The 25,725-nt window shown below is 38.6% G+C and overlaps 1 protein-coding gene across 2 annotated transcripts in view; it reads left to right on the top strand.

Annotated features, from left to right (window-relative positions):
- Window positions 1–25,725, top strand: part of EXT2 (exostosin glycosyltransferase 2) — a gene marked incomplete at both ends in the record, with an annotated part of 72,118 nt that overhangs the window by 13,900 nt on the left and 32,493 nt on the right. For both annotated transcript variants that reach the window (XM_084262963.1, XM_084262964.1), the window contains one exon: window positions 19,559–19,690. In XM_084262963.1, the coding sequence (XP_084119089.1) occupies window positions 19,559–19,690 (132 nt within the window). The remainder of the gene's footprint in view (window positions 1–19,558; window positions 19,691–25,725) is intronic.

The following is a 25,725-nucleotide window of genomic DNA, read 5'->3' as shown; positions in this document are numbered from 1 at the left end:
ACATGACTGCAATTGCAGAATGCTTCACTAGACAGACTCCAATTCCTCAGAGGGGATTTTCTTCAACCTGCTTTGTTAATATACACCCTGTTGTGAAATGTATTGCAGGATCTTTAACTTCCACAATGATCAGAGCATCGCCAGCCTGGGTTGCAGCAGATCTCCTGAAATGTGAAACTGAGATTTTTTTTGACTTACCTGCTTGTTCTTGTAGAGATAATGTGTTTGCCATGAGTGGAGATAGCCAGTTTCCACCGGTGTAGTCAAACCACACTTGCATTAATTTCACTTTTCCTTGTGTTCCCACTGCTTTCTTAATGCACCGTGGGATGGAAGCTCTCCCTGATTGCAGGTGTACTGCCTACTCTAATGTATTAACATGTTTCTGATGAAATCACAGTGTATATTTATTTCTTCTAAATTATATTTAAATTGTATTAAAGAAGTCTTTTATCTCATGAGAAGCTTTGGTTTGTAGATAAATTTTAAACACTTAATGTGAGAGAAGCTTTAAGTGCAAAGTGTTTTAAATATTTCAACCAAGTTGACAGTTCCTCTGAGAGGGAAATTTTACTTAGGTGGTGACTGGGAGAGCTGAGATCAGGAACTGTCCAAACTCGTGAATGAAATCTGTGTGGGCTGGGTACGTAGTCAAAAGGAAATGTTGTCTTGCTCCCTCCGTTTGATGCTGATTCCTGTTTATTAGCTTTTCTGTTACGAACACTATCCTCATCAGTTACTTTAACTCTAGAGTGCTCACATAAAGTGCATGCTCAGCAGATAAGAATTGTTAGCTGTGTGAGGGTTTTCACAAAGTTTGAAGAGTTTTATTATAAAATTAGGGGTAGGATTCAACCACATTTTTCTTTTGGTAGCTGGAATATGTAGGTTACATTTTTGGATAGGCAAAGAAGAAAGATGTTAACGTACACAGTAAACTTGTGTCTAGGCCCTTTCATCCTTGTCATCTTATTGTACCTGAGTATGTATTGTTGTAAGGTGGGGAGATCCTGTTGTCATTGCTTTTCCTAATGAGGAACTGAGGCATAAAGTAAGAGCTACGTGTGTGTGGAAGAAGTAAAGTTTCTGATCTTAGGTGGCTTTTAAAGATGCATGGGATTTCTGTAATTGAATTTCCAAAGAACTGTGAAGACATGTTTTTGAAATTCCTTTACACAACCTTAGAGACAAAGTAATCTTTTGTACAGTCCTTGTAAAATGTGGACCTAAAGCAAGGTTTTTCAAGGTGTAGCCAAACCCACTCTAGTTTTAGAGTGAAAAGCTGCACAGTGTATATTAATAAGTGTGCAGAAAACAGACTCTCAAATTTAGCAATAAATATTTCATGCCTGAATTCTGAGGCCAACTTCACCACATTCTCTGTACAGGTAGTCTGCAAATATCACATCAGCCATTGGGGTGTCGTGGTTTAGCCCTTGCCAGCAGCTGAGCGCCATGTGGCCACTCACTTGTAAAACTTCTGAGTTGGGATAAGGGCAGTTTACTAGGAGAGCAAAGGAAGAAGAAAAAAACACCACCACTGCTTATCAAAGTGAGTGATACACAATGCAGTTTCCTTACTGCCTGGAACGTCATGGTCAGCAGATCTCCAAGCAGCAACTTGGCTGGCTCTGCCCTATATACTAGTTAACACCAAGGAGTTTTGCTTAATTTAAAAGCAGCATCAATAGTCTGTTAGCATGCATTGATTGTTCTTGTCTGTTTTACTAATATAAAATAATAATTTCAGGATGGGGTTCTCCTGCAGAGAATGCACTTGACAAAAAAACCCCTGACCAAACCCAAATAACATCCCCAAACATTCATAATGAAACAAACCAACAAACTCAAATGATCTATAAATTATTGATATTATCTGCAACTCCATAAAAAATAAGCTACAGCAGAAGATATTTTAATACCCAGAATGCAATTCTAGTTTGTGTCTGAAGTGATTATAGATGGCTTGCAGTAGTCATTGTTATTGGGCCCAGAGCATCACTGAAAATATTGGGAACTCTGATTCTGATGGCTGAAATTAGGAGGTCTGTCTTTCTCTTGTCATTGTCAATTTACTTCTGTCTGCATAGTGAAGTTACTTAAACGTTTTATCTGTATTGTGTCTTGTCACCCTTATTTACATGGCAAAGTGTGAACGTGAGCATCTGTGAAATTCCTTTTTTGAGACATGGTTCTGTGTTCCAGCTGTGTGATATGGTGAAGAAGTACTTAGTGACTGATATTATGGGGACTACCAGAGACTGTGTGTACTACCAGTAACCTGATTGCTCTTCGTGGCTGATGAATACGCAGTAGTATTCCACCTGCCGTACAGAGTTTTGTTTCCTTCCTCCTCCTCAGTGCCACAGTAGGGAGCAGCTGTATTCTTTGCTTACTGTCTTTTGATTTAAATGGTTAGAAAGTACTTAGGACTTTTTGACTAGCCAGACTGTCGTCTTTGGGGTTTTTAGCATCTTCCCTTCAGCAATAATGTAATGAATAAAGATTCACAAAATAAAGTGATAGGAGAAGAGAGAATTTGAAGTTGGAATGAACCTTTTGAGGAGGCCAGTGCTAAGGGTGGTTGAGAAGCAAGTGAATTTGTTGTAAGTGCTCTATTTTTTCTCAGGCGAGGAGCTACTAACATGAAACTACTAATAACCACTCATACACTAAATTTGCAGATGAACCAGAGTGATATATAGATGTTTTCTGATGTAATGTATAGCAGTTGTCTATTCTGCTTAGCGACATAAGGACAAAAAAGCTTCAAAATACTCTTGTTTTCCAAGTTAACCCATGTTCCTCAATAATAATTAAACCACTTTGTTACACTGCTTCAACTTCAAGGGCTAATAGCACTTGATTGTATGATATTTTGATGCTTGTTTTTTGTCAAGTGGAAGAGGACTGACTGAAACTATGGTATATTTGTTTTTTCCCCAGGCCATTCTAGGTTTCACTGATCATTGCTCTTACCTAGAGTGGAAAAAAGTATAGATAACAATGATAAAGTTCTTTCTTGTTTTCACATTGTGAAACACTTGGGAGTTTGATACAGCAGTTACAAAGAGATTGGTCTATAACTGATGTTAAAATGAGGAAAAAGTGATCTTTGCGAAGAGCTCTTACTGAAATTGGTATGGAAATTATTTCACAATGGGTCAGTGTTTCCTTTGCAATAAGGATGTGTTTATGTTTCATTTCAAAAACTGGTTTTGTCACACTGAAAATTCAACTAGATAATGTTTTGATAAAGATTTGTGAAAGATGCTTTGCCAGTACCTGCCAACTAATGTTCTTTTTCAGTGAGTTAAGAAACCGGTTGATGTATTCTGACATGTATTGTTGAAATCATTCTCTCTTTAGCTAAACAGAACAAATCCTTGCTCTAAATTTCTCCCAGTTTTTAGTAGGATGAAGCATGCATTCATCATATCTATCAGATTTTCTAGGTCTGGTAACCTTTGTGGGACTGAAGTCTTGCTGTCTGGCCACTTTGGTTTCAGTGGTTGTCTTGGTTATGATATTTTTATCCTTAGCTAGAAAATCTTGTAATTAAATTATTTTAAATGTTAGTTTAAAAGTTCTCTTTGTTGATTAGGTACTCTTTGCAGTATTTTATTGGCAATGATTCTCTGGGGATGATGCATCAAGGTTAATATATACATCTGCACACAGGTATATACAACTTTTTTCCAAGTTGGAATAGTTTGTGCTTAGTGAGTAAACTTTTCTCTGTGGTTTGAGAAACAAAGCGAAAATTACTTCTAGGCATATGTGTGATGGCAGAGAGAGGAAGGCTCATAAAGACAAGTCATCACATTTAAAATATGTGAGAACCTATATTTGAAAATATTTTCTTACAGTTTCTACACTGATTGTGAGCATCATAGGGTATTGTCAGGAAGAAGATAAAATACAGGTGCTTCATCTGCTAGGATCTGTGGCTGGTATGACCTTTGCTTGACTTCTTGTAGCACAGCTTTGTTTTGCTCAATGGTTCTTTCAGTTAATGGTATAAACCAGGAAGGATGTTATGTTGGTTTGAGCAGAGCTGGAGTGTGGGAAACTGGAATGAATTCTGTCCTTCATTACACCTGGTTGTGCTGAGAGCTCTGGAGACTAGCTGCATTAACCTATGCTTTTATTGTTCAGACTTGCAGAACGTTTTGCCCTCAGTAATTCCTGGTTTCGTTTCCTGTTGTTCCTCACATAATGGAGCAGTTTCAGTGCTCGTAGCCTGGTCTACGCTGTGGTGAAAAATTGTTACCTATTTTCAATACTGCACATATAGCCTGTGTCTGTAAGAACTGGAGACTAGCATATGATAGCTCCAACATGTTGACCATCAAAAAGAGCCTCTGCTAGTTGAGCTGCTAAAATTAATAGCAGTCTGGATGAAACTTATGCATCTCTGGCATTGCTGTCTTGTCTGTTTTCTACAGTAATGTTGTCATTCTCATTTTCTTTGAAGCTTCCTTGAACCATCCCCCTCTCACAAATAGTTCCATATGGAGCCTGAACCGCTGGCAGAAATACCCAGAGGCAAGACGATAAGCAGCTCAGCTGCAGAGTTACTAATCCAGCAGACTTGATGCTGCATCCTTAGCTTTCATTTTCTCTGCCCCACAACCCAGCACGCAAGTAATACCAAAGCTGTAGGAGTGGAAGGGCAAAAAATAGAAGCAAATGTAATAAATGTGTGTGATAGTGAAATATGAAGAGTAAAATATGTAAGAGAACCCCAAAACAAGCCAAACCTTTGCTGGTATTTGCTGATCACGTTCCTTGTATAGTTTCCCTCCCGATAGAGTTTTTTAGTGTTATGCTTTTGAAAGCCTGTTGATCTCTAGAAATGCCTAGTCATTAGTTGATACTTAAATGTCTTAACTTGTGTGAAAGGTTTCCACAACTTACATGTGAGCCACTTCTTTTTGAGAGATGAGTCTGTCTATCTGAATAAACAGATGTTTTGTAAATGTTTTTCTTCAGTAAATATCAACAACTTGGAAGTCTTTTAACACAGGTATACTCATTAAGGCACAGGATCAGAGTCCAAAAGTGCTCTGTGATGGGAATAGGAGAGTTATTCCTCTATTTAGACATTCCTTCTGGTGAGCCACTCTTTGGTAAGGAGTTTCTTTTTGAAAAAAGGCTTTGTGTTCCTGTTCCTTTTTGATTTTATAACACTCCCTATCTCCCAAAAATAAAATTTTTAAATTAAAATCTAGTCTGGAAGATGGGGTGACTTTGTGAGCTCTAATGGAACAAGAATGAAGAGTTAATATTCTTGAGTGAAGGAATTCTTTTCATCCTCGTTTCCTAGGGAAACAAGGGTATCATCACATACAGTGTGCATGCTGATTTCTCAGCTGATTTCTGTAACAGTCTAGTTTCAACCAGGCTTAGAGATAACATTAGGTAGCTCTGTAGAAGATGAGCCCCCTAAAATCCTTGCAACCACCCCTTATGAATTCTGCTTTGGGGAATGTTTTATTTGGATTTGGCATTATCTTAGGCCAAAGAAATTCAGGTATAATGAGATCACATGATAAAGTCACAAACAAAATTCACTATAGACCGAAGAGAGGGGTATGTGAAAGGAAAAACAGGCCCCTTGTAGGTAGCGATGGCCTGTCAGCTAGCTACAGTTACTTGGAAATGAGTTCTTAGAGCTCTAATAGTTCTGTGAAGATAGCAGCTTCATCGTCAGTCATGGTCAAAAAACAGTAATGTAAAGAATTTTTAGAAAAGAGATGGAGAACAAAATGGCAAATAATATGCTGCTGCATAAATCCATTGTATGTCTGCACCCTGAAGACAGTCCATAGTTTTGTTTCTTCCATCTTAAAAAGGTTTCAAGAGAAGTGTGGTTCAACGTGAATGGTCTATCTTGAATGGAGATGAATGGTTGGAGGTAAGACGAAGAGCAAGAATGTACTGCAGAGCTATAAAATAGGAGGTCATGGAGAAAGTGAATGGATGCAAATGTACATTATTTGATACGGTTATGTCCCCCAGGACTTGTATTATTGGGAATCTGGTCTAAAAAAATAGATGATCTTTTCCCTGAAATAGTCATTAGTTCGTGACTTGCTGCTTCAGCATTTTGTGTGGGTGAAGGGTTTTTCTTGGCATAAAGGGTGAATGAAGCAATCCAGAGAAGGAAAATCTGTCTGAGATAAATGCAAAGGTATACCCTAAGGCTTAGGAAGTTCCTGAGCTGCAGACTTCTGGAGGCTGGAGAATACTTTGAAGAAGTAGTGCCTTATGCTTGCTCTGTCCCTGTGGGAGGGTTCTTAAGATACCTGCTGCTGATGGCTGTTGGAGAGAGAATAGAGGAGCAGAAAGCTCTTCAGTCAGGCCTGGTGCAGTCACAGTGATGCAGCATCAGGACTCAGGTTTGCAGGAGACCTAGGTATTATAATACCTTGTGGAATATTCTTGTCAGATCATCAATGTTTTTTATAATACGTCTTAATTTCACTGGTCACCAAACACTTCAGTGAGACAGTATTGACTGTGATGTGTGGATAATTAACTTTCCTGAAGCCCCACAAGATACTGTCTCAAATAGTGGCCACCAGCATTGTTATTTTTTATCAATTAAAGTTTTAGATGATCACAACCTCTTACCTTTTAAGCCTGTATAGACAAAATCTAAAAAGGGATGTAAATTCAGTTTAAAAAGCGTGGTTAGAAAACACGTAGTTTTGCAATGTTTGTTCCCACAGTCAGAATACCTGAACAAGCTTTTGTGGTTTTTCTAGTGCACGTCCCATGTGCCTCAGCCCTGACCTGAAGAAAAGTTCAGACTCTGGGTCAAACTGAGCTGAAGACACATGCATAAATCAATGACTTGTTTTCGTGCCATGTTAAAACAACATGAGTGGCTGGCTTTTCTGACCCCTCCTCCCTTTCATTTAATGTGCTGCTTTGGCTCTTCTTTAAAGATGGCTCTGTAGAGTAATTTCAGCTCTTATCAGCTTGCTGACAGCTATATGAGCCTTTCTGCTGGCTCCAGGCGATCCCTGCTGGTGTGTGAAACATCCCATTCTTGCAGCAAAAGGGTCCTGGACAGTTAAAGCAAATGGGTGGTGGTGTTTTCTTGTGGGTGGTGCAGCTCACATAAGAGATGGGATTTAATTCCTGTTGGCCAGTTAAACAGAACTTAATTTCAATACCTGGACACTGGAAGCTCTTTGAGCATGGTTAAATTTTTACAAGTTCTTTTAATGAGAATGTTTAACTTCCAGCTGCAGTTCTTTCCCTGACGGGACAGCTTCTGTCTCGGGGTTCTTTAGACTCATCATTATCAAATTTAAACGAACTTTCATCTGTCTGCCATTTGAATCGTTTTAAGGAGTGCAACTGGAGAGGCTAACCCTGCTTTAATCCTCCCAGAGTGCTTCAGTGGAGCTCTGGGTCCCCCATAAATGTCAGGCCTGGACAATTTGCCATCTTATCAGATGCAGTGAAGTTAGTTCCAGCCCTCTCACTCCTCCCCCAGAGGGAAGATTTGTTGCTACAAACAGCAAAGGGAAGAGAAAACTTTTTCCTGGCTTATTGCCAGGATCACCAGGGGAGTTGTAGAATCCTTGGCATTTATATATGAGACTTCATAGCTCCCCCCTTCCCTCTTCATTTGTTGTGGATAGGATCCTTATCCTAGATTTTTTTTTCCCCCTCTGTCCGTCCTGCCCTGTTGTTTCACAGAATGAAGACACATGTTTTCCTGCTGGTTGTATTACAGAGTGGTCTTCATGCCATCTCTGAGAAAGCTCAGAAATTTGAGAGCAATCAGCACCTCAATTTTTATAGAGTGCGGTTGTTGGGAAATTATGCTATTTGAAGACAATTTTGTTTTGGTTTCAATTAGATTTTAAGAGTCTGTATGTTGTTGCAAAGTGGACTTTTGGTACTTACCCTTTGCAGATTGCTATACACAGCTTGGACAGACTACAGATAAACCCAGCTGATCCAGAAATTGGAAAGGCATGTATTTCTTTCAGAAAGAATATTCGAAAATATGTTGTCATGCACATGAAGCAGGTGCGGATAGATGGATGGTTAAGCATCTCTCCTGGTGTTCCACCCATTCTTTGTTACTCTGTGCTCTCCCCTTGTTGCTACTTAGTCTGTACCACATGGCAGTGGGTTTATCAAATTCGCTTTCTCCACTTACAGTTTCATTATTGAAAGTGTTAGAACTTTAGCAGTTACCTATGCAGTATAAATGCACTGCATTGCTGTAGTAATTTGCATATGAGCATATTAAATAGTACTAGTAAATACACCTTGATCTTGTATCATTTTACTGATGGTGGATGGAGGCATAAATAACTTAAGGTCAAACCATAATACTTCTCATGGAATTTATAAGCCACGGAGCCTGCTTTAATGGCTAAATCAGATGTATCTGACAATGCAGTGGGAGTGTTTGGCTTTTAAGTTACAAAGGGGTTTTTTACATGCTCCGTAGAAACAGTCTGCTGCCAGATAATCTTTAGATGGCTTTTCCTTTAATATGTGTCTGTAAATTGTGCAGTTATATCTAACAGTTTCTTAAATGCTTATACATAGGAAAATTATGTATCTTTGTTACAACTTAGTGAGCTGTGCTAGGAATATACTGTAATGCCCTTTGTCAGTGGTGTAACTTGTATCTGCAGGTTGGTGCCTTCCTTTCCCCTTTGCTCCTGTTCTTTTCTTTTTTTCTTCTTCATTAGCTAACAGTTTTGAATGCTCTTTAGAAATGAAAATTGAATTAGTTGTCTTTGAATGCATATTCTGTTCTGGTGGCTTAAATCTGTACAGATGCTCTGGAGAGGAGGATTAGAGAGGGTATCCATATTCCAGGAAACCGTTGTCTACCACAGAATGCTTCCCAGCACTGCAGCAAACCCAAAACATTTCAGTGGTGCCTGTTGAGGCAGTGGGGAAGAACTTCTCTGATCCGGAGTCTGGTGATCAGGTTAGGCCTGAGCATGAGTGCAACACCCATAAGCCAGCTGTCTGAAGTGTTTCAGTAAGCTAGCAGCATCCAGCCCAGGCTCCACACTCTTCCTGTCGCCACTTACGTTGTTTCTGATCTATTATCTGTGTTTAGTAGCCAGTGCTTCAGGTAATCTCTCCAGATGTGTATTCTGTCTATTGCACAGGCCATGTTATATATTGACAGGTGAGAGAAAAAACCCTCCTTTAAGTTCTGTTATTGTTCAGGTGCAGCATAGGTTTAATAAAGAATAACTGCAAACACTAGTCAGTGTACTTTCCATCTTTTTTAGGATAGCCAGGACTTCTGTAATAAGCTTTCACATTTTTCTTTGAGATTACGTCTCTTTTTTACAAAATTTGGCTTCATGCAGCAAAGAATATTCCTCTTTAGTTTGCTATTACAGATGTTTGCCAAGAAGAAATAAATAACTCTTGTTAATGTCTTTTGTCCATGTAAAACTATTTTCAATCCTGTTCCTTTACACTGTGACCATCACACAGTATTGTCACAACAAGCAACTATTAATCAACTTACCTGTTTCATCAGATGTCCCTACTGCCATGTGCAGTTTGAATTGTGAAGGATGAAGTATATTTACATAGCTTGAGCTAACTTCAGTTATTTTTAAGGTGCAGAGAAAAAAGGAGCACCTCAGAGATGTGGAAAAAAACCCTGTGTCTGCCAGTCCTTCAGCTTTTATCCTTGTAGAAGTCAGTAAGGTATATCTCTCTATTCAAGCAACGCTGGCAGTAATGCCTGTGGTTAAAGTTGTCCAAGGTTGAGAACTGTATGTATGGGAATATGTCTATGTTTATGCTTACATAAAATAGAACTATATAGCTTACAGGAAATTGAGCAAAACAGATCTTCATCAAAAGGGCAAGTTCGTCCTGGTACAGAGCTTAAGCTCTGAAATTGAGGTATGTGCTGATTTTTGATGCTGTAATATGGTGGTAACCCTACCTAGGTTTTTTTTTTTCTTGCTTGGAAAAGCTGTCCTTTCATGTGTGTGATTGGCACTAGGCTTGCTTTGTGTTTAACTTCTCTAATCAAGGGAATTTAAGCTTCTATTCTCCCAGCATTAGTACAGCAGTCATGGGAAATCTCAAACAAGACAGATCTTGTTGCAGCAGTTGACACAAATAAAAGCAGTTGTGCTTTTATTTATTTATTTTTGAAGCTGGATGCTGATTAAAAGTTTCCAAGCAACTTTTAGCCGTGTTACAAAGCCAACCAGCAGAGAGCAGGGCAGCTGCTGAGGAGGGGAGATGCTAGTGGACATAGGACAAGATCACAGTGGGAAGCATCAGTATGTGTAACTCAGAAAGCTGGGAAAGGTGTAAACAGATCCCCAATTTATCTGTAGAGTGGGCTCTCCAAACACTGTTTTATTGGCCAGTGGCTCCTGCTTTACTAACCTCTAACCTCTGCAATACTCAGAGGTGCTGCCCACCAGCCAGCCTTGTCTTTGAACCTCCCTTGGCTCCTGCCACCTCAAAGGCCTGCAGTCAGATTCCTGTGTTTTGCTTGGGACCTCACCTCTCGGCAGGATGCCTGCAGCAGGGAAAATCGATCTACCCTGAGAACATAGACATATTTGAAGGCAGTACCCCTGGGACTAGAAACCTATTGCTTTCAGTTTCAAGAGCTGTCCATCATTTGTCAAGAAATGTGGCTAAAACATCCCCCTACCCCCAACTTGTGGTCATACAGTAGTTGAATGTTCCCTGCAATTACATACGTGTATTTGTGTTCTGTTGTTTTCTAGTCTGCTCTCGAATCAATGATAGCATAAGTCTAGCTCTCTGTACGCCTGGTTTCGTGTTGTTAACAGGGAGCATGTGAAGGATAAACATCATAAAAAGGACATTAGGGATCCAGGTAATTTTGACTGCTCCTCAGGTTAGGTGTGCCTGCCCCTTGACAGTAATACCCTGGTGAACTTGGAGTAATTAAGGAGCCCTGTAAACTCCTGAAACTAGAGGCAAGAATGTGGGCTATTCTTTGTCTTTACATCAGTATTGATGATGACTATGTAGATATGACTATCTGGAAGCCATGGTAGGATCTGCATGACTGTCAGACAACTGTGTTATTTCTGTGGAGTCAAGACATGTCCTTTGCCTGTAAATAGGAAGACAGAACTGAAAGCCCTTTGGGAGCAAAGGGGATTCAGTAAGTGGTACCCCAGTGGTACCAGTCTTTCCATTGCATGCATTTACAGCTCCAAGTGTTTAATGAAACTTTGCTGCTTGCTTCTTTTTTTTTAACCTGCTTTCTTTGCGCTCTCTGTGCTTTGTGACAATATTCCCAGCCACAGCTGAGAACAGAGTGAGTGGTTCCTTCCTGCTCATAGTACTGATAGCCATTTGTTGGCTCCAGAACTGAAACGTGGTTTGGCAGTGGATTTGTAGGGTGCCAGGGCAGTAAGTCAGGTTTCCTGGCTGGTGCAGTGTTGCCTTCTGCAATAGAGTTGTGAATTTGACATACTCGTTAATCAAAGAAGCAATTTTGAGGTGCAGAAATGCATGGAGGGAGAGGAGAATGCCTGTGCCAAGTGGTATTCTTAGCTATTCAAGTCTTGAGTTCTTGCTATTTTTAAAACTGAGTTACTATCACTAGGATGAGAAATAGCAGGAATCTATGCTTAAGGGTCAAGATCTAATACAGGATTTCAAAGCCATATAAAATGCTACCATATCATGAGAGAATGAGAACCATTCTGTTAAAAATAGCTGATTCTGTGTCATGTGTTTGAGACAGATTTTAAAGAGAACAATGTTCTTGTTCCTATTACAAGATGAAAACCTTTAAAAAAACAAACCACAAAACCTTCCACAAATCCCCTGAAAACATGGAAGCAAGACTCAAAATGTTAACTTTTAACAGGTATGTTGTAAAGAACCATTCTCATATATGTGTGGTATATGTTTGTTTTACGTATGGGTGGTTATAATTGATATAAATGGTTCTTTTCAAAACGCTGAAGAGGAGAATCCCAGGAAGCCTGCAGTGCAAGAAGTGTAAGATTAGTATCTGAGCTTGCACTAATGTTTTCCTTCACCCTTTGCTCTTAGGAGCCAGCATTTGTGAAGTAGTTCACAGCAATAAAACTGAGAGCCGGTAGAAGCGCGTTAGTCCCAAGTGGCTGCTATCTGAAGGGTAAGGCTAGCATTTTGAACTCTGGCCTCTGTCCCCTTATGAATCATCAGCTTCAAAAAACAAAAAAGGGCAAAAAAAATGGGACAGTGGAAAGATTTTTGTTTTCACTCTCCACTGTATCTGAAGTACATTTCATGGCTGAAATGGCTACAGTGGAGACTATTGAGCTGGGTGATTAAATCCACCTACTGCTTTCCTTTTGAGGAGATACTTTTTGAGGCTGATACACAATAAAAACCAGCACCATAGAGAATCTGTCTAGAATCTCTTTCTTAAAATGCAGGACTGTAACAATACAAATTATAGTTTTGTTTGCTCATCCTGCAGAAGCATCTTCTAATTAAGGAATATTCCTCTATAGGCCGCTCGTGTGTATTAAATAGATTAAAATTTTCAGGCCTTTATGTGGGAATCATGGGTAGCTCAGAAGCAAGAGTTGAAAGAGAGATTAAACATTCAGAAACAGTATTAAAAGAAAGTTGTCCTGTGCCATTAGGAGCAAACCTTAGCTCAGCTGGAAAAAAGCTGTATGTGTTCTGTATTGTGTTTAAAAAAAGGGTAGATGAGGTACTTGGAGATACGGTTTAGCATAGGACAGGGAGGGTGTTCTGCTCATCCCACCTCCCCACCCCCTTTTGGGAGAAACTTTGGTTTGAGCTTTGGGAAAACCCAATGTTGAGTTATAGGATTAGTCTTTATCTGAAGTGATCAGATACCCCCGAAGAAATCCCCCCTTGTTATCCCCATTCTTTAGCCTTTCAAGTGGCACACTGATGTTATGGGCGGTCTTTATACAGTGCTTACACTGCTGCTTCTCTTGGATGGGTTCTTGTTGACCAGTAGATGCAACACAGCCAGCTTCAATCAAATTTGAAAGATTCTTTTAATCTGATCTTGTAGAAAATAATAATTTGGAAAGCTTTTCAGTTTTAAACAAGTTATATTTTTACTGTTATTTCATTGATTTAATGGATTATCTTTTAAAATTCCTACTTAGTTTGTGCACGGGGCCAACAATCTTATTTTTGCTTTCAAATTGCAGTTTCTAAAGAGGCTACCTCCTGTTTTGGGGAATTGTCCTGACACCCCAGAAGTGATCCAACTTTTAAGACCGTGGCTCTTATGTATTTCCATCGTTTGTAACACATGAATTATTTTTTTTTAAATGTACCCTACATTCTTTTTTCTCATTTCAAAACTTTGTGCCTCTTTTGGAAAATGAGAGAGCCCTCAGATAATTTTTGAAGATGAGGCTTTGAGGTGAAGAAGGATCGTGACCTAGAGCTCCTTGCTTACTCTGTCCTCTCATGTTCCCTTATTAAGAGGAGGATGGATTGTTCAGGAGGTATTTTGAGGTACCAGAGCTCTAAATTTCTCTCTGAATTACCCTATTTTAGAAAATTGAGCCAGCCAGCTCTAGGTGTTGATTGTGTGATACTGCTAAACCAAATAAACAGTTTTTTTTAAACCCAAATTCTTACCACTTTATAGAAACAAGATATTATTGTCTATCTCTTCACAGTATAACGTCTTCTGAGAATTTCTTGTAAGCCTGTAAAGAAACAAAGGTGATGCTGGTTTTTGCTGACCGAGCTGGTACCATCTTTGCTGAAGAACTGCATACTAAAACTGGTGTGGGTGATCAGCAGGGAAGTTGCTGAAACAGGGAACCAGCTGAACCAGCTGTGCAGAAGGAGTGGGAAGATTATGGTTCATAGGCAGAAAAATGCATTGGGGGTTATAGGGTCCTTGGTCTGAACCCAAAACTTGTCTTGGGGAAACTTCTTCTAAAATTATTGTCTCTCTTCAGCCCTATTTTATCTTGGGGGAGGGGGGTGGGGTGGTGGTGGGGGTAGTGTGGGGAGGGGCTTGGGGGATGAAGATATCATCAGCTATCCTTATATGCATGTTTAGGATGGAGTCCATATATAACCAGTTTATTTTGAACCTCAGTAGCCTATTTAATCCTGCTGCATCATGGAAAGAGGTTATGGGGGGTGGTTACCTGTGACCAATTACAGTAGCTTGCTTGAAGAGCAATAACTTGTTAGGTGTAACGTTTGATTATAGTACAGTATCACGTGTAACTCAAGAGCCTGAAGGTCTTAATGGATGAATTAAATGCTGAGAGCTGTAGTTAGACAGTGGAGCTGTAAGTTATTTCCTGTAGTATCTTTTCTGTTTCTACTGAAGATACATTTTAGCAAACGGTTGCTGCAGTCAGAGGCTTCGGTAGGATTGGTTAGCTAAATCATACTTTTATTAGTTTTAGGTTTCTTATTAAAAATAATGCAAGGATAACATTAATTTTTGTCTGTTCTTCTATCCACCCCAAAATTAGAAAGGTCTAGAATGGATAAGTATCACAACATCTCTGTGAGGTGAATATTACACAAGCTGCCAAGAGGCTGAAGTAGAAGCAAGAACTCAAAGGTCAAGCATTTGTCTGTAAATAAGTAACAGCACCAGGATTACAAGTAAGATAACCAAACCTCATCTAACCCAGCTGGTCAAGGAGTCAAAACCAGGAACACTGAGTGCTATTGGGAAGGGAAAGCGTTTGAGTCACCTCCGCCAGTGTGAAAATAGTTATATTTCAAAGCCTCGTAAACCTTTTCAAGGCATTTTGGAAACACTGAACTCCTGCAGTGGGGCAAAATCTTACAGCATCATGGCGCCTGACCTAAAAGCTGAGAGAAGTGATGGTTCATGGGCAGTTAACTTTTACTGCTCTTTTGAGAATCTTGTTTTTCCCTCTCTTGCTAACTTTACGGACTCCAACCAAATCATGGGCTGTGAAAAGACAGGCTACAATGTTCCTCTCATGGACCACTTTTCCCCCTTGTTCTAAATGTTACAGTAGTATTCCTTTCCTTGCCTCATGCTTGGTGTTTTTCTTTTCACAAACTAATCAAAAGATTTACATTGACTGTCTTGCACTCTACACCGGAGCACCATTAGTGGCATTAACACTAGAATGTATAAACACTATATGAATGGACTTTGTAACCTGATGCTATACTGGCTTGTAAAGAGCTTATAAAGAGATGCTAGGCCCCCAAGTGTGTTTATTTCTAAGGAAAATAACACCTTGCCTAAATAAATGTTACTTTCTGCAAGTAGGCTACCCTATTGCTGAGGGCTGCTGCCTGTTGTCTTCTGTGAAAATAATGGCACATGCTTCCATTCCAAGTTCTTGCCTCTACAAGTATTCTGGGTTGGATGCTTGCTTACTTGGTTGAAGGAAGACAAAACTTTCCATACCATCTGTCATTTCAAAGAAGAAAAATAAAGTTTCTAACCTTTTGTCTTACTAGATATTGCTGGTGTTCCTCCAAGTGTGCATATGTAGTTGTAGAGATAAATTAATACTTCTGCATTATATTAAGAAATTTTAGCCTTTACAGGAAGTGGTGGCTTTTCATGGCCAATCTAATGAGGATGAGGCAGTTGAAAGGTGGGGAGGAAGGATGGGAAACAATTTAGAAGTACTTACTGGCATGCATGTGTTTGTTGCCTTGGTCTGCAGAGTCCGCCACTTGGAGAGAGGGGAGACTTTGGCGTCCATGGTGACGCTGTCTTGGGATTTTTAAAGTTTTCTGCAGAAATTGAATTCAAATGAATTAATTTTATGGGAAATCTATTGTATTGTAAGAGATTCTAGTCACTTCTAACCCATTGGGCAAACAAATAATACCCCGTGTTTCTCAGTCAAGTCATTCAGTTCTTTACATTCAACTTTTCCACACGTTGGTAAAATTGTCATAGGAAGTAATGCTTTTCTGCCTGTCATCTTGTATCTCCTAGATTTTCTATTTATCTAGAAATTTAGAAGGGGAAGAGCAGTGTTTCTTAAATACCTGTTTGTAATTCCTGGTAAGATGGATTCCCAGAATAACATCCCGTAGGTTAATTTATGTTCTTTTGTGTTGTCTTGGCAGTTGAACAAAGTACACATTTGATGTCTGTTTACAATTTAGATTGCCCATGACCTAAGCAATATTTAGGTGTATACAAAGTTACAAATGCCTAAAAATCTGCAGTCCACATAGTGTATTTCCTTAGAAAATTACAATCATAGAATTCTGAAGCTTCATCAAGCAAACTACTGGAGTACCAGAAGTTAACTTCAGTTTAAGTCAAAAGGAATGGTAGGCTGACCACACAATAGTTGTAGACTGCAAAGTCAGTGCTACGTGGAAGGCACACTCTACAATTATTAATTATTTCTTTCAAGATCCTGCAAAGCTTTTGGGTAGCCCTGATTGGTGTGTTAGAATTGCAATACCTTACAAACGTTAGCCGGTGTGTTAAAGCAACTCTTGAGTATATAACCATTAGTATTCTGAATTCATAGATCTGTAAAAGAGAAATGGACAGCTTGGGAAATCTAGGTAAGAACACTAAGAAAGCTGGTGTAGGAGTCAGGAACAGAGCTCTTCTTCCTTCTCTCCCACCCCCCCTTTTTTGTGTCTCTGTGTGTTATTGTTTCTCTCCCGTATCCCAAATGTGTTCATGGTATTTTTATCCTCCCTAGGTATTTGTTACATTCCAGCACAAGCTTTTCAACTACACCAAGTAGAGCAGAAAGTACATTTCAAATGGAATTGCCATACATTTTCCCAATAGAAAACCCTCCCAAAATGTTTAGTATCTTAGCATGCTGAGCAGCAGACATTAGCAAGCCATGTTAATCAGTTCTGCTTTATAAAAGCAAACAAGGTGGGGAGGAAATAATGAGACCCTGAAACATCTGTTTGGAGACTTCAAATCCCCTTAGAAGGTTTTGAGTTCTGCCTTAAAGAAATACAACTCAAAAAAATTACAACCAACTGTGGGAACATTTTCTAGCTCTTTACAAAAAATTAATTACACAAATATTAGTCTATAAAAAGTATTCCCTCTGCCCACTTCTCCAGTTTTGCTTCTGGTATAAAGGTGTAATCTTGCCTGACATTGCAAACATTTTCTCAGCAAAGAGAAGCTGGATCACATCCATCATGGTTTTGCCACAGTAGGAAAAACAGCTCTGATTGTTACAAAGCTAGATAATCATAGGTACTGCAGTGTTAATAAACAGTTGTAGAATTAGAACAGTGTTGGAATGCTGTCATTTAATAGCTTCTCAATTGTTTTATAAAGTTAAAAGGCTGCATAAAATAATTTCTCCTTTCTACTTACTGCTGCTTATAGCAGTGGTTCTAAACTGTTGCCTACTCTGAAACTGAAATTTGAAATCTGTGTTCTTACTCTTGTTTGTTTAGGACACTTTAATAGGGAGGTTCACCATTCTGGTGAATTTTAAAATTTAATCCACTTCTGGTTTTCTTTTTAAATCAGCTGCTGAGTTCTGAATAATATATATTGCTTAAGAAATGGGGCACAAGGAAGGGAATACTCAAGTCTTCACAAAGCAGATAGCATTTGCTTTATTTAGTGTCTTTGGGCATTTTAGGAAGCCAGACATTTATTTATTTGTACCTTTTCTGTCATTCTTATGCTTTTACAGTTGGGCATAATGTTTGTTTTGTTCTGTGGTTTTGGTGATGGGTCTGTTATCCAGCTGTTAAGCGTACCAGGGAGAGAAATAGGGAAAGAGAAGTGGTTCTGAGTAAAACTGATTTGTGCTCTCTCTGGATGATAAGTTCCAGAGAAGTATAATTTTTGGACATACTAATCAGTCAAATAAAATTTTGAAATGCTCTGAAGTATCAAGGCATGTGGCTGTGAGTATTTTCTCACAATGAAAGTAATACTCCAGAGAAGCACTTCTCTCTTTCCTAGTTTGCTTTTTCAATTCTAACGTGGATTATTTTTCATCTTAAATACTTGACTATTCTGAGGTACCTGCTTTGCAACACAGTGGAGTTTTAAGGCTAGTGTTTCAGCACCAGGTATTTAGTTTAGAATCCCACAGCTTGTACTCAAAGTACAGGGTAGTATGTGCATAAGTATGTGCAAGTTTGCTTTTGAACTCACTTTTTCCCAACTTGTAAACCTTCCTGTACACCGTTACTTACGCTAGAAACGCTCCATCACAAACTGTATTGAGCAATCACTCTTTGTTTTCCATGAAGAATTAATGACCTGCAGAGTGAGACACACTGGCAACTGGTTAACAGCAGCTACATGAGAGTTATTTTTGGTTCATCTTAAAGCCTGTGCCTCTGAAAGCTTGATACTTCTTCAGTAGCTTAATATTCTAAAGAATATTATTTAACATTCTCATAACGTGATTAAAAACAGCCTGGCTGTATGTTGTCTTCAGTTGTTGTATTCTGGCTCTGAAAGCTTCTTAAGCTTCCAATTATAGAAAAAATGTCTTTTAATTGTTCTACAACATAGATATAAATGTATAGTCTTATAGTTGATACTGAACCATAGGGAAGACTGCAAGCTAAGTTATCTTCTGGATACTTAAAGGTACTGGAGTTTCCTGAAGAAAAAACAGGTTGAAAAAGTTCACATCTCTTGGGCCAAAGCACCTGAGCTATATTTATTAGCAGGGTGTGTTTCTTTCAAGGTTAGATGGGGTCCTACAGGATCATTTGATGGTTCTAGGCATTTAAAAATTATGTTTATGTGTGTAACAGAGAATTGGACAAGCCAGAAAACCCCTGCTTTTCTTCCAGCATTTCTGTCTTATGTAGAAACTGAAATAAGATTAAAACTTGCTGTTGGGTACCTCAGCTTGTAATTGACTCATCTGTGAAATTCAGTTCTTCTGTGCACAAGAAAATCATGTGCTTCATCTTACCCTGCCTGTGTTGTAAATTATCTTAGATTAGCAATGAAACAAATTGGCATATACATGTACTTTAATGTAAAAATTTTAATATTTACTTGCATAAATATTTGGGTTTTGTAATACTTGAGAAGTTATTAGTTCAGTGGGATTGCACTGAAGTTCTCTGCTGATCATCTATCTCTAATATTGATGTTAAAAGGTGACTTAAGTTCTACCTTTTAGTCTGCATGCTTTTATTTGGCTGTTTAGCTGCACTGTGGCTTCTTCTGCCACGGAAAAACTGGGTATAACAGCAATTTCTTTTGTTCTATGGTCAGACTGGTTTTGACATTTTTCAAGAGGAAAACATATGATAAAACTGTGAAAGTAACTGATTTGTTCAAGTGTTCTCCTTCTATTTAATCACTTGCAAAGTAATGCTGCTGCTTCTTTTTATTGGCTGTAAATCCTGGGGGGTTTTGGAGAGTGGGGTTGAGTTTGAAGCCTTCAGGCTCTGTGGAAATATCCTGGCTACAATAAGCATGCCTCTTAATTTTATTTCCACCTGACTTGTAGACTGCATGGAACAGATTGTGCATGGCAAGCCAAAATTGATTAATAAGAACAGGCTCTGTGCAGTGTGAAAGTGAACTTTATTCTCTTTACAGGCAAGGTGGTTCTGGGAAGCGTATTTTCGATCAATGAAAGCGATCGCTCTTGCTACCCTTCAGATTATCAATGATAGAATTTACCCATATGCTGCTATTTCTTATGAAGAATGGAATGATCCCCCAGCTGTAGTAAGTAAATACATTTGATTCACTCATAAAACAAATTGTGGGTTTGGTTTTTCTCTCTCATATAAGAGGTATGTGCTATGAAACTCGGTAATAATTCTGTGTATGTGTGTTTGTGAGTGTATGTGTTGTGTTGGTAACTTGCACAGATGAAGCTAATATATTTTATGACAACTGGCAAAATAAGTAACAGTTCATTTTATGTCCTGTTGGTAAAAGGCAAGCTTTTAACTCTTGCTGTTGTATGCATTAAATTGCTTTCTTGTTCATATATTTATTTATTTTTCACACACACACACACACACACACACACACACACACACACACTTCTATATTTCTGTTGAATTTAGTATCAGTTTAGTGCTTTTAAAAATAAATAGCTGCAATAGAAATAGTGGAAATACTGAAAAAACTTAATCTGAAAGGGTCTTTCATGTGATTCTGATGAAATAGCTAATTATTCCTATCCCTAACATTTTTCTCCATGGCTTTTCTACATAGTTTCTCTTATACAGAAACTGATGATCAAAGTTTTGCCGTGGATTTTTTTCTTTAAAAAAATGCTTCACCAGTTGAACCCACCTCTGTTAAGAAGAAACACTGGAGTAGTAATTAACCTTCTGCACCAAGCAGCTGGTTCTGATTTTTTCTGTATAAAAGCCTGAGATGATTTTCACTCATAATCAGTTAATTTTCCCTGTGTAAAAATATAAAAAGTAGTTTTGCTTTACTAATAAAACCAAACTTGTTAACTGTCTCACTTTAGGATGGTTTAGAGAGAGTTTGAAAGCTGGGTAGGAGTGCTCAGGAATAGAGTGTGTTTAAGTTCTTCAGGCTGATAGAGTGCGAACAGTTGCCGACAAAGAGTTAAAAAGCTCGATACTGGGTTTCAGAAGATGATTTTCCAGTGCCAGGCGTTAATAATCCACTGTTGTCATTGCCTAGAGTGCAAACGTGGCACTTGTCAATATTGAAGGAAGAAATTAAGCTGCTCAAAAAGTATGTGCTCTGCAAGAAGGGGATCAGAACATGTTAACTCCTTTAGAGTATGCTAGCAGAACAAGCACCTTGAAACACCTTGTAAAATGAAGAAAGTGGCTTTAGGATTACTTGTTCTTTAAAGGGGACACAAAAATATCTTCTCTTGGATTCTCTCCTATATTAGAAATCCATCAGTTTATGGGGAAGCTAATCTTACTCTAAGCAACAAGCAAGCTCCCCCTTTTTTTTTTTTAATAAACACTTGGAAAAAATATTTCTATTGGTCAATCAACCTAGAAGTTCTTAAGCAGAAGGTTTATGACCACAGATACAGCAACATAGAGAACAGAACTCTGAAACTGTGGAGGAACACGTAACAGCAACTGTGCTAGGGCAGTACAAGGTAGAGGCAGGAATATTGTATCGCTGTACAACTGCAGAGAAAACTTTGAAGGCTGACTGTGATTAGACAGGCTGGAATTTGTCCAGGATGTTGGATTTAACACCTCGTATCTTGCCTCTCTCATGCCACGAATGGTCAGTTCCTTGGTGGTTTTATGTCTCAGTTGAAAGAATTTGATGTTTATCTTTAGTCTATGAAAATTGCTTAATATGTGCATGAATTCATTTCTTGCTTCAATATGAAACAGAAATGTCATTAAAAGTTCCTTTATGGGCTGTGTAAGCTCTGTATTAGCCAGCAACACTGAGTGCTTGTGACCCTTTCTCAGAGGGTCAGTTAAAGAAAATAGAATTCAGATTGGGAATTGTTCAAGAGCAGTTAAATTTGTAGAACAGCAGTACACAACCCTGTGATATCTTTAACTGGGGATTTTGATAGCTACTCTGAGCATGTATGAACATTTCCTTCCATGAGGCTCTTTCTTCTTTTTCTTTTTTTTCCTTAAGCCAGCTAATACTCTTTAGTTTTGGCCCTTGTTCTTTCATTTGAAACAGATAACTGGAGCCTTGGCCAGTTTATCTTTGAGATTTTTATTTTTTTATCCATGAGTAGATTATCTGAGGTGAGAGCATATTACCGTTGCGGTCTACAGGGAAGCATATTTTTCACAACTCCTCATTTCTAACTGCAGACAACGTAGAAGATGATGATATAAACAGTATCTGCTAGTAAATTTAATACTTTTTTTTTTAAATAACTGTGCTAGCTAGAATTCCACCATTGGTGTCTGCTTGTTGGGGCAGTACTGATCCATTTGAGCTTGAGTGTTTCTCATCTGAGCTGGAAGATGGACATCTGGATGATGCAGTCAGTCTCATGCTCTGATATGCCTGGCCCTGTGTGGAGCCAGGAGTTGGACTCAATGATCCTTGTGGGTCCCTTCTAACTCAAAATATTCTGTGATTCTAAGCTGGTTCCTAATGTCCACTCACACCACTTTTAAAATTTCTAGTAAGCTTGCATGAAACATAGGTGGAAAACAGGTACAGATGTATGTTTCAGGTAGCAAAAGATGGCAACTGTATCCCCCAGCTCTGATAAGATGACAAAATAATTAAAGATGACTTGATCATGTTCCTCATTTTCAAGAAAATTGCCAGTCTTCTCTAAAACTCAGACTGAAGCATTTGAAGGAAATTATTTCAGGTTGGCACCAGAGCCAGGACAGAGGTAACTGGTAACAGCAAGTTAATGTTAATGCTGCAGTGAAATCTGAGAGTATCTGGGATGTCATGAATTCTTACATTACTGGCCAGAACTGTGTCTCCAGAACTTGCCATGTGTGTTGTGCCTTCAAACCCAGATGGCTCAGCAGCCAGTTCCTCTAGGACTGCTTGCTGTGCCTTGTGGTCAGTGAGGATTGAAGGCAGTGCTCCTCTATACGTTTCGGGTCCTGTATCTGAGGGGCTGGCCCTTACCTTGTATGTTCAGCATGGAAATGGTCCTCAGGCGTTTCAAATCAGTGAGGCATGCTCATGGCTAGATCTGTCTATAGATAAACTTTATTTCTGTTCCCCAGATACTTTCAAAACTCAACACAGAGAAACACCAGCTCACCTTGTGTTGTCTGTAGTTTCCCAAACACTTTAAACCGCTATTAGCAGGTACTGTTGCCAAAAGAGGCAGTCCTGCATCCTTCTACAGTAGGGAATGATGATTTTTCTATGTGCTATTTTCTTTTTGAATATTTTAATTCACTTGTGGTGAATTAAATGAAATAATTTTCTTCATGTAAAACTTACCCAGCAAAATGAGAACCAAAAAAAAAGGCATTTTGGCATTTGTTTCATTTATATTTGGCTCAAAATATTAGTGAGACTGTTGCATGAGTATCTGCCCCACAGTGTGGATACAGCAGCGGTGCAGGGGGGTGCTTTTTGAGCAGGAGGGAGTGGGAGTGTAAGCTGCACAGAAGATAAATGCATATGCAGTTAATTCTGTACTTAGTACATTACATTGAGCAGTTTTATGTGTTTGTATGGATTGACTGAAGACTGCTGGTCATTTCTAAAGGAACAAAAAAACATTGTAAAGTGGATTTTTTTCCTACCTGTCATCCTGTTGAGGAAGTGGAAGACTTGTAACATACAACATGCTAATACATTATGGAATAGTGCTTTCAATAAAAATGCACCATAAGGTATTTCCTCTTTTTAATGAAGAAGGGCAAATTATGTTTTTGGAGCTTGAAATTCATTCCTGGACCACTCGAGTCCTTTGTCTCAAACAGTCTTTTGCTGCAATGATGGGATTTTAATGCCTTTTTTTATTTCTTGGCATAGCCATTACCCATTAGGCAGGGGCAATCAGGTATGTTCAAGTAAGCCAGAAAATGACTGCTTCTGGAGTGTGTGTTCTAACGGTTACCAGTTTGGGCTGGATTAGAACTAATGACCTGGGTTAGGGATGTGATCTGCTATCTTCAATTAAGTACTTTGTTAGGCTCTAGTAGAGATAAATTACTTTCTCCATTGTGCTGCTTTGTAGATTATTTAAATTCTTGTCTTACTTTGCCTCCTGCTTTGCTAACAGAGATGGGTTTCTGAAAAATTAGTTAGGTGGGGGTTTTCCAGGTTTCTCTAGCTGCTTTTATTGAAATTCTTTCAACCTTGTTTATAATACGGACCTATAAAACATTAGAGGGTTGTGTTGTTTTTTTTTTTTTTTTTGTCTCAGGCTGGTTTTGAGCTTTGACCTTGGATGACACAGACCATAGTTTAATAATCACTTGAGGATATCAGTATGCTGAACAACAGACATACCAGATTTCATTTCTCCGAGTGAGCAAGAAAACTGCACCATCATTTAGTTTAAACTAAAGTAGCCAAATTATCTTGGTGCAAAAAGTGCCATTCATTTAGCAAAGCTTAAATAGGATGCTCGTTTACAGAATACTTTGTGGGATACTGCCAATTACCAGGCAGTTGACACTTGTTAAACAATTAAACTGTTTCTAAGCTCTTTGACTAGTATTTTACAGCCCTCAGTCTCCTGATAATGCTACAGTCAAAACTGTACTTCCATCCCAGTACCATTCCTCATCATCAAAGCATTAAGGAAATACTAACACACACATTATTATTTAAGAAGCTAGCACTTTTTTGGGCAATGAACACCTAGGTTGGTTTTTTTTTCCATTGAACAATATTTGCTTCTGTTCCTGATGTATTTCCAGCTACCTGGTGGGATGGTTCATATCAGCTGGGTGAGATTTGGCTTTATTTATCATGTTAGAAGAGAAATATTCATTCTTACGGTAAATTAATTTTATTTATGTGTTTTTCCAGTGTTGATATTATGGACAAGTTGAGTATACTACAGATACTCAACTATAAATACCGATATTTTTGTGTGCGTGAAACATGATTTAACAGTTACTTAACTTACCCAGGTTAAGATTCTTCTCTTACCTGGTGACAGATAGCAGTTATCCAGTGTTGTGTGGCTAATACTTAGTGTGTATTTCCATTGTAAATTATAACATTTGGGACATCAACAACAAATTTTTGGATTTGGTTGGCAGACTAGGAAACTGGACTTCATCTGTTTTACTTGTTCTTAAGCCAGCACCTAACCATTTAATACTGATGAGTTTTATTTTCTCAAAGAGTTTTTTGCTTTACCTTTAGCTGAAAAGTAGACACCTAAACATACAAGTGTTTCTAATCTTAGCAAAGCTGGTTTTGAGATGCACCCAGAGTTAACTGCACAGTTTTGCTGGCCAAAGGCAAGGGTCTTGTCATTGTTCTTACCTTGCTTCTTGCGCTGCCTGGTACCTCCTGTGGCTTCGTAACTGTGCAACTTTATTTTAAGCAATGGGTGTGATTAAAAATAATGGGACTTTTGTTGCTTTGGATTCCATAAGTCATCTTTTCAGTAGTCCCTGTCTTTTCTGGCTTTGTGAGCATGAAAGGTATGTTAAGCTCCGTTTTTCCAGTTCAGATTATGTCATACCCTAGGAGTTTTTGGGTAAGGAGCTGCTACATTGACTTATGCTGGAGATGGGGGGTGGAAATAAAGGCAACAAAACCAAGCAAACAAAAAAACAAACCCACAGAAAAACAGCAATCCTTCTACTGGTTATCTTTCAAATTGTTTGAATGTTCTTACTAATTTTATAACGGTACAATATTCTTACTATTCTTATTCTTACAAAACAATGGCCATAAAATTGATGGAGGGATTCCAAAAGGCAGAAGTATTATGGCAACGGTAAATATTAACTCAGGTCTTCATAATTCTCCTCGTGCAACTGCAAACCTATTCCTTTGACATCTTACTGAAATTAAGGAGTTGAAGACATGAGCCTGAAGCTAAGTTTTTACATCAAAGAATGTGTTCAGCCAATAGAATCTGTTAGAAGGACGCAGACAGATGATCAGGTTTAAGTGGCTAAACAGACAAACAAACAAAAGCTGAACAACATGATGTATTTTGGCATTCAGAATTCATGGGAGTATCAGATTTCATCACTCATGAAGGAATAGGTAGAAACTCTTGTGTGTCTTGTGGCTAAAATGTTTTTGAGGAGGGTTTATATAATCTTCATCAGGACATGAAATGGTGGCCGCTGCAACTTGGATTGTGATTCTGC

The sequence above is a fragment of the Gallinula chloropus genome, assembly GCF_964237585.1.
Source record: "Gallinula chloropus genome assembly, chromosome: 4".
Classification (NCBI taxonomy): Eukaryota; Metazoa; Chordata; class Aves; order Gruiformes; family Rallidae; genus Gallinula; species Gallinula chloropus.
The sequence above is the reverse complement of the archived record's forward strand: the minus strand, read 5'-3'. Positions and strand labels throughout refer to the sequence as shown.